Source organism: Seriola dumerili, unplaced genomic scaffold (genome assembly GCF_002260705.1).
Source record: "Seriola dumerili isolate Sdu_G_001 unplaced genomic scaffold, Sdu_1.0 BDQW01000393.1, whole genome shotgun sequence".
Taxonomy (NCBI): Eukaryota; Metazoa; Chordata; class Actinopteri; order Carangiformes; family Carangidae; genus Seriola; species Seriola dumerili.
Genome location: NW_019174648.1, coordinates 1,083,060 through 1,092,739, shown reverse-complemented (window position 1 = coordinate 1,092,739; position 9,680 = coordinate 1,083,060). Strand labels below are relative to the sequence as shown.

At 46.1% G+C, this 9,680-nt stretch overlaps 1 protein-coding gene across 1 annotated transcript in view; it reads right to left on the bottom strand.

Annotated features, from left to right (window-relative positions):
* Positions 1–414: 414 nt before the first annotated feature.
* LOC111233477 (rho GTPase-activating protein 6-like) overlaps positions 415–9,680 on the bottom strand; it is a 62,523-nt gene continuing 53,257 nt past the window's right edge. The window contains exons 5-12 of the mRNA XM_022761299.1: positions 6,530–6,746; positions 6,323–6,378; positions 5,562–5,712; positions 5,320–5,468; positions 4,617–4,787; positions 4,363–4,451; positions 4,048–4,274; positions 415–2,820 (exon numbers count right to left, since the gene is read on the bottom strand). Of these exons, the coding sequence (XP_022617020.1) occupies positions 2,489–2,820; positions 4,048–4,274; positions 4,363–4,451; positions 4,617–4,787; positions 5,320–5,468; positions 5,562–5,712; positions 6,323–6,378; positions 6,530–6,746 (1,392 nt within the window). The 3' untranslated portion in view covers positions 415–2,488. The remainder of the gene's footprint in view (positions 2,821–4,047; positions 4,275–4,362; positions 4,452–4,616; positions 4,788–5,319; positions 5,469–5,561; positions 5,713–6,322; positions 6,379–6,529; positions 6,747–9,680) is intronic.

The following is a 9,680-nucleotide window of genomic DNA, read 5'->3' as shown; positions in this document are numbered from 1 at the left end:
GAACAACTAATTCAAGTCAACAGATATTAACTTACTGGTGGACGAGTCTAGACTCCAGTTTCCAGTCTGTTTCCTGCTGAAAGATACACTGAGGACTCTACCATGGGATTGCAGGTGATTTTTTTATGTTTTAAATCATCTGGTTTTGTGTCGTTCTGTAAATCCAAACGAACTCTGCAGCATCTAAATGGAACCAACTGAAGCTGAAAGCAGAATCTGTCTGTGTATCCGGTGTGAGATCATCTTCCCCTGCAGGGTGTTCTTGTCGTCTGACTCACATTATTGCTTTTCAAATTGTTGTGCTGCCAAAAGTGACCAAAAGGCCCTGACACAGTAACATGGTAACAGTGAACTGAGTCAGAAGAATAATCCCTCCTCTCTCCCAGCAGATTCAACAATAAGCAACGACACAGGGCGAGTTTGACATTTAATTCTCTGCAGGTAGGCGGTACATTCTCCGGTTTAGGTCTTAACACACTTTGATGGATTTTACAATGATATAGAAAAAGTGTCACTGACAAAAAAACAAACAAACAAACAAACAAAAAAAGACAAAATATGTCTTGTTTTCTCTACAAGGAAATCCAAAAGAACAGATGATACATTCACCTGCCGAGGTGAGGGACAACTTCTGTGTTTGTGGTGAAGAAATACAAACGTTAGGATGTAGGAAAATCTCTGTACAACATCGTGGATTTCTACTACAAAGAGGCCAGAGGCAAAAACATCTGTACAGTTTCTTACCGTTTGGCACTATTCCCAAACCTAACACACTTAATCTATGCAGGTTATATGAGCGGATGTCTCCCTCTTGTGGTGAAAGGAAGGTAACACTCCTGAAAGCTGAATTTCTATACGATATTCCTGTAGTCTAAATGATTTCTAGCTGCTGGACGGGGCTGGACCCCGGTGACAAAGATGCTCCAAAGACACATGCACATGCTGAGATACCTTTTTAAAAAACCAGGCGTCATTTCATTGAGAAGAGTTTTAGACATCTAGGTAGCATGAAAAACCTTTGTTTCAACAGCATTTCAATGGCTGCTTCACAATGAAATATGGCCATTAAAGTGCTGTTAAACTACATTTACATGTAACACAGACCCCTCCACGTTGCTGTAAGACGATTAGCTTGATGGGAAATAAGGTCATTCTTCACCTTCGTAGAAGTTCTCATAAGATCCTATTTAGTAGCTGCTCCGGAGCTCTCAACAGATGAGCTTCCTCATTAGATGGAGTTGCACAGATGATCAAATTTTCCTTTATTCTGAGCTCTTTTTTCTTTAAGGAATAAAAGTTGTTATGCTGCAGAAAATCACTGGTTCAGATGGTTTTCTTTTACCTTGTAGAATACTGAAGTTTAATGCTGCGTTCACAGAAAATGGGATTCTTGGTAGAGATGCAAAAATTTGGTAACGACTCAGGACGGTTGTGCACTAGCAAAGTTGGTCATATGAGGGCTAAAAATACTGTGCACTGACGGTGTAGTGCTACATTATTGAATTTGGGTTTATTAAATCTTAAAAAGGACTTTGGCTCAAAACTTCTGGATTAAGATGGATGTAGTGGAGTTTTCAGAAAACTGGTTAATAGGACTTCAAAATGGACATGAAGGCTGTTTACAAGTTAAACTGCCCATGTGACATGAATGCAGCATCCAACCTCTCAGGTCAGAATGCAAAATCCCTCTTTGCTGAAACTTAAACTCGAATGTGAATGTAACCTGTGACCTAGGGAAAAAAAACTGCACACAAAAATTTCCGAGCCGATTTCAAATTTGAAATTGAATGGCTGCGTTAAATGTTTTGTCTGTAGTCGTTCATATTTTTGAACACTTTGGATCTTCATAGTTGCTAATTGTGGACAGCTGAAAGATGAATTGTGAATCCGATTCAAAGTAAATGTGGCTCTTTGAGGGGGAAACACAGAGGAAGGGTTAGTGGAGCCCATGCAGCTACAGTTAGTTACACAGTTCTAGGTAGTAAAGACAAAGTTTTGTGTATGTAAACTTATGGAATACATCATGTACAGTTTATATACATTGCAATTATTACTGCATCCACCTCCAGATAATCTCATTGACAGATTTATTTTGTTTTTGTTTTGTTTCTTTATTGACTCAGATGTCCGTGACTCTGTCCGAGGACGTTTTCATCTTCAACATCAATCCACAGTCTTTAAAAAAAAAAAAGAAAAAAGTTTATCCTTCATTTGTTGGTTTTTCTTCATTTCTTCTTTGTCCCAACTACACAGTCATATACAGGAAGTTCAAGTAGGAAATTTGGAGATTTTTCAAAACAAGAGTCGTCATGACGCATTTATAATCCTGGAATATACTTATCTTTTGTTTGTAAATTCAGACGTCTCTGGAAATGTAACAGGAACTTTGACCAATTTCTCGGAGGATTTCTGACCTCGGACAGGAAGTTGCACGACTGCACACTCACGCTCTTTCCCCATCACGCTCCTCCTCTCTTCTCGCCCTTCATCATACCATCGTCTCCGAGCTCGAGCCTTTCCCGGTGAAGAAGTCCCAGAAGTTGGTGGCGGGCGACGGTTTGCTCTCCTCCTGCGGCGTCTGTCTCACCCAGATGCTGCTCTCGGTCGACCCGCTCAGACTGGAGCAGCTGCCGCCGCCGACGCCCAGAGAGAAGCTCAGTGCAGAACCCAGCGGGCCCCTGCGGTCCTGGGGGTCGGGGTCCTGACCGTGGAGCCGGGAGGTGGAACACGATGAGGAGGAGGGCTGGGACAGGCTGAGCAGGTTGTGGTGGGAGTGGAACTGACGCATGTGGCGGATGGATTTACCTGGAGGGACCTCACCTGGAGGAAGGAGACAGGGCGGGGGGTTCGAACCTGCATGCTGGTATGTTTTATGTTTTCACCTTGCTTAAGTGCCGCTGAGCAAACCACTAAACATCTGCAGAGCTCCAACACTGATCCTGAACCTTCCCGTGAGGGGGGGGGGGGGCAGAGGAAACAGACCTTTCCTTTGGAAAATAAAAGCACTAGTTTCCTCGATGAAAACTTCTTCTATGCTTGAACAATATTATGATTTCACACAGTGAGGAAAGTTTAGAAAACAATCACGAGGCCCCTCAGGAGTAAAGCAGTTCACAGAACCACGTGCATTACTATTGTGCAACTAAGCTTTTTGTTTTGTTAAAATCAGCACTCAATATAGAGCGACGTCTTTATATCTGTCACAGCTAGATGGTGCTGTTGGAACATTTATCATCCCAAATGTCGACGCACTTCAGTTTTCAGACACATGGAATTCAATTTCTATTTAACACAAATATATAAATGCCATTTCAAAAGATACTCCAAGCTGTAGTTACTTCCTGTCTCATTGTTGGAGTCGGTGGTTCCCCAAAATAAAGTCAGTGTACATCAGACTGTTGCATGAACGTTACTGCTCCCTGTCCCTCATCATCTTTTTTGTTTTTGCTTCTCTGAACATAAAAGCAGTTTTTCCCAATCAACTTTCCCTCATCCAACCAGCTCTGGATTCTCCTCCTCTGCTCTGTGATGTCATCCAGCAGATCTCACTCTCACCGTCTCAGGATTTAAAGAGTAAAAACAGGTCTGTTGTTTAAATTTACCCTCTGCATCACAGTGGGGCAGATGGACAAACCATGTGTGCATTTTATGACTAAAGCATGAACGTTTCAGCATATAATCTACACACCCCAAGGTTTTATTTCAGACGTGGAGGCAATTTGTGTCTGACCTCTGGTGACCTCGAGAGGTCACTGACCTCAGCATTGCATTTTTCGCTTTGACTAGCCAACATGCTAATCAGAAGCTAGCATCCTAGTTTGGTCAGGACCACACTCGTTGCCCCAGGCGGCTCCGCCCCGTCCCAGAGGTCACGTCTGAGAATAAACTTCCTGGTTTATAGAAACACTGGAGAAAGTTTCATGCCTCAGTCATAAAATGCTAAATGACCTTCAACAAGCTCATCAGCTGCACTGTCACGTTAATTAGCCTGACACTGCTGCCGCCCAGATCATGTGACACACAGTTACACCAACAGGTCGAGTATACCGTATCTGGTCTCCTGCCGCTTCCTGTTCTGGTTCAGCTTCAGCACGTTGAGGAACACCTCGCTGGTCAGGCTGCCCTCGCCGCCGCTACCGTCGGGCGGGAACAGAGGTGACGGGGGCTCCAGTGGGGACAGGCTGCCGCTGGAGGCCCCCACGGAGTCCAGGGACGCCCCCGTGTCCCGGCGACCCCCGGACTCACTGCTGCTCTCCACCGTCAGATTGCTGCTGCTGAGGGGAGACGGGAACCGCAATTAGCCACAGGAGAGAACATTTGATGCTTACGGGGGTGTATTGACAGGCCGGTTGTCACGGTTACCTCAGTTTCCTACGCAGGAGATAGTCGATGATGTCAGGGTCGGTCTGGATCAGACTCATCAGGACCTCCTGCTGCACCTCTGCAGTAACCTGGAGAAACACACACACACACATTAAGTTTATTATAATAATAATTTTTTTTCTTCTGGGTCGTGGTTTGAGTCGTGGTGTGAGTCGTGGTTTGAGTCGTGGTGTGAGTCGTGGTGTGAGTCGTGGTGTGAGTCGTGGTTTGAGTCGTGGTTTGAGTCGTGGTACCGTGAAGAGCCTCCTGTAGTTCTGGATCAGCACCAGAGTGACGCTGATGATGGCCGTGCTGTCCTCGATCCCCATCGCCTGCAGACTCACGTCTCCTCCTCTCTCCCTCTGCAGCAGGTTCGGCCCGAAGATCACCGCCAGGTTAGCAGCCGTCATCTTGTTGCCAGGGATCTGGAGGGGGAGGGAGGAGGAGGAGGAGGAGTGAAGAGGAGGAGGAGGTGAGGAAGGACAGAAAGGCAAGAGGAGAAGTTTGGATGGAAGGATGTGAGATGTAGTTTAATTGCAAAGGTTGTCTAGTTAAAGTACTACAGAGGACGTTTTCTATCATTTTCAAAAGCACAACATGTTCTTTTAGATTCTGAACGTCACGAACATCAAACTTTTAGTGGGAAGAAAAAGCAAGAAAACAAAATACACGTGTTTTAAATTTCCCAGCAACGTAGCTGTGTTGAATATTAAGATTTCTTTCCAGACTCTCAAATCTTGGATGTTGTATCTTTCTTGGAGACGTCGTTAAACATGCAAATCAATCAGTATGGTCCTTTAAAGGGGCGTTTCACCAGTTTAATATGTAATCCTTTAATGGACAGACTAAATAAAGAATGGAACTGGATATATATATAAAGTCATCAGGGTTATTTCCTCAGACATTAATCAATGATGAGTAAACTGCCCCTTTAAAAACGGATCAGCTGTGTCGTACCTCCTCGTCGTTGGTTCCTATGCTGTCCTGGGCGAAGCTCTGCACGGTGTGCAACAAGGTGAGGAGGCGCAGCAGGGTGTCACAGTTACAGGGAGGGAGCAGGTAGAGGAGGTGCTGCAGGTACTGGAGCTGGTCTGCTCCTCTCAGCACTGCAGGAGGCCCGGAGGAGGAGATGAGTAATATCAATCAATTCATCAACCAATGGGTGTGTGTGCGTGTGTGTGTGTGTGTGTGAGACGTACGATTGGCGTGCAGGAAGGCGGGGTAGAGCTCTCTGGGCAGCAGAGGATCAGGGATGTCCCTCAGAAACTCTTTGAGCAACGCTGCGACGTCATGGACGCTGTGCTCCTCGTCCAGCTGGACGTCCACCCCCACGTCGAAGTCCTCCCGCAGCTGAGGAACACACACACACACACACACACACACACGAGGAGGTCAAATAAAGACCACTTCTCCCCGGTGGACAAGATTTCTCAAAAACAGGATATCACACATCATCAGAATATTTTTTATCTGCCAGTGATCCGTGACGAGGCGCGACAGGAAACACGGACAGTGAATCAAATGTCAGGACAGGAACTGAACTGATGATGCTGCTGCACCGACACCTCCGCACTTCATCATCTTCAACCCAGACACCCAGAGACACGGAGATGGAGGGGTGAGTTTTCCAAATCTTACAAGTGTCACAGCAGCTTTTACTGATGTTTATTTTATATATAATATAATAATAATAATAATAATAAGTAACATTTGTCCCTGTCTTCAAGACACACACAGGTTAGTGTTCACCTTTGATATTTTCATGTTGAGCCTGTGAACTTCACCCTGATGGAAATGATGCGGCCACTCACCTGAAACTATAGAGTGTGAGTGTGTGTGTGTGTGTGTGTGTGTGTGCGTGTGTGTGTGTGTGCGTGTGTGTGTGTGTGCGTGTGTGTGTGTGTGCGTGTGTGTGTGTGTGCGTGTGTGTGTGTGTGCGTGTGTGTGTGTGTGTCCTCACCTGTCTCACTCTCTTCTTCGAGCTTCCCACTCGGAAAATCCCCACAGTCTGCAGACCTGTGGAGACGAAATGCATCAATCACGGCTTCATTAAAGTTTTGTTAATTAATGTACATTTACATGGACAACCAGCAGCAGTAGCTATTAATCGTTTTGAGGGTTTGTTACATTTGTGCACGAGAGAAAAGCAAACCCCCCCCTGTCTCACCGTGGGTCTCGATGTGACTGCAGCACCTCTCCAGCACGCGGGGCACCTGTCTGTAGATGGGGTTGAGGCTGAGCTTGTTCTGGGTCCTCCCCTCCGACGAGCCGCCGCCCGCCGCCTTCTTCAGCTCCAGCTCGGCCGGGTGGGAGAGCTGCAGCGCCTCCAGCAGGCGGGACTGACTCTCCACCAGGTCGGAGATGGAGTCCACCGACAGACCCCCCTGCGAGAGCGGAGAGGGAGGGGGTGAGACACAGGTACAACTTACCACCTGCTGTTTCTTTGCTTTTTTTTAAACTTATATTTCTTTTTTTTTAAATTTTGCGATTATTTTTAATTGTATTTCTTCTCCAGTCATACGGTGTTGAGTGGTGTTTTATGGATAATCTGCTCCTCAGGTTAATGTATCAGGAAATCTATTAATGAGGAAAATGATCTCATAATATTCAGAACAGATATGAAAAGTTAAAAGTTGTATGATGTGAAGGTTGAGTTTAAAAAATAAGATTGCTGCTGCTTAGACGGGAGACGGGAACCGCAATTAGCCACAGGAGAGAACATTTGATGCCTTAAGACGGGTGTATTGAACAGTTGTCAGGACTGCAGTTCTGTGAGGGATGTCGATTGATGTAGGTACGTCGTAGCGGGATGATAGTCATGTCGGGGTCGGTCAAATCAGACTCATCAGGAACCTCCTGCTGGCACCTCTGCAGTAACCTTGGTAGAAACACACACAAGATACATACAACACATTAAGTTTATATAATAATAATTTTTTGTTTCTTCTGGGTCGTGGTTTGAAGTCGTGGTGTGAGTCGTGGTGTTGAGTCGCGTGGTGTGAGAGTCGTGGTGTGAGTCGTGGTGTGAGTCGTGGTTTGAGTCGTGGTTTTTGAGTCGTGGTAACGCGTGAAGAGCCTCCTGTAGTTCTGGATCAGCACCAGAGTGACGCTGATGATGGCCGGTGCTGTCCTCGATCCCCATCGCCCTGCCAGACTCACGTCTCCTCCTCTCTCCCTCTGCAGCAGGTTCGGCGCCGAAGATCACCGCCAGGTTAGGCAGCCTGTCATCTTGTTGCCAGGGATCTGGAGGGGAGGAGGAGGAGGAGGAGGAGTGAAGAGGAGGAGGAGGTGAGGAAGGACAGAAAGGCGAGAGGAGAAGTGTTGGATGGACGGATGTGAGATGTAGTTTAATTTGCAAAGGTTGTCTAGTTAAAGTACTACAGAGGACGTTTCTATCATTTTCAAAAGCACAACATGTTCTTTTAGATTCTGAACGTCACGAACATCAAAACTTTTAGTGGCAAGAAAAGAGCAAGAAAACAAAATACACGTGTTTTAAATTTCCCAGCAACGTAGCTGTGTTGAATATTAAGATTTCTTTCCAGACTCTCAAATCTTGGATGTTGTTATCTTTCTTGGAGACGTCATTAAACATGCAAATCAATCAGTATGGTCCTTTAAAGGGGCGTTTCCACCAGTTTAATATGTAATCCTTTAATGGACAGATTAAATAAAGAATGGAACTGATTATATATATAAAGTCACAGGGTTATTTCCTCAGACATTAATCAATGATGAGTAAACTGCCCTTATAAAAGGATCAGCTGTGTTCGTACCTCCTCGTGCGTTTGGTTTCTATGCTGTCCTGGGCGAAGTCTTGCACGGTGTGCAACAAGGTGAGGAGGCCGAGCAGGTGTCACAGTTACAGGGAGGGAGCAGGTAGAGGAGGGGTGCTACTTCAGGTACTGAGCTGGTGGCCTCTCTCAGCACCTGAGAGAGGCCCGGAGGAGGAGATAGATAATATAATCAATTGATCTACCAATGGTGTGTGTCGTGTGTGTGTGTGTGTGTGATGAGCGCTCACGATATGGCGTGCAGGAGAGCGCGGGTAGGAGCTTCTCTGCGGCAGGGTCAGGGATGTCAAACTCTTTGAGCAAACGCTGCGAACTCATGGACGCTGTGCTCCTCGTCCAGCTGGACGTCCACCCCACGGTCACGTCAAGAAGTCCTCCGCAGCTGAGGAACACACTCCAAGCACACCAACACAACACACACGCACAAAAACCAGCCGAGGAGGTCAAATACAAGACCACTTTCTCCCCGGTGGACAAGAATTCTCAAACAGGATATCACATATCAGTGCATCAAGAATATTTTTATATTCTGCCGAGTGATCCGTGACGAGCGCGACAGGAATACACGGACAGTGAATCAAAATGTCAGGACAGGAACTGAACTGAATGATGCTGCTGCACACTTATCCGCACACGTTCGACATCATCTTCAACCGCAGACACCCAGAGACACGGAGATGGAGGGGTGAGTTTTCCAAATCTTACAAGTGTCACAGCAGCTTTTACTGATTTTTTTTTATATATAATATATATAAATAATAAATAATAATAATAATAAGTAACATTTTGTCCTGTCTTCAAGACACACACAGGTTAGTGTTCACCTTTGTATATTTTTCATGTTGAGCTGTGAACTTCACACCTGATGGAAATGATGCGGCCACTCACCTGAAACTATAGAGTGTGAGTGTGTGTGTGTGTGATGTGTGTGTGTGTGTGTGTGTGTGTGTGTGTGTGTGTGTGTGTGTGTGTGTGTGTGTGTGTGTGTGTGTGTGTGTGTTGTCCTCACCTGCTCTCTCTTCTTCGAGCTCCCACTAACAAATATCCCAACAGTCGCAGACCTGTGGAAACGAAATGCATCAATCACGGCTTCATTAAAGTTTTGTTAATTAATGTACATTTACACTGGACAACCAGCAGCAGTAGCTATTAATCGTGTTTGAGGGTTTGTTATTTTGTGCACGAGAGAAAAGCAAACCCCCCCTGTCTCACCGTGGGTCTCGATGTGACTGCAGCACCTCTCCAGCACGCGGGCACCTGTTCTGTAGATGGGGTTGAGGCTGAGCTTGTTCTGGTCCTCCCCTCGACGAGCCGCCGCCCGCCGCCTTTTCAGCTCCAGCTCGGCCGGGTGGGAGAGCTGCAGCGCCTCCAGCAGGCGGGACTGACTCTCCACCAGGTCGGAGATGGAGTCCACCGACAGACCCCCCTGCGAGAGCGGAGAAGGGAGGGGTGAGAAACAGGTACAACTTACCACCTGCTGTTTTCTTGCTTTTTTTTTTTAAAACTTATATTTCTTTTTTTTTA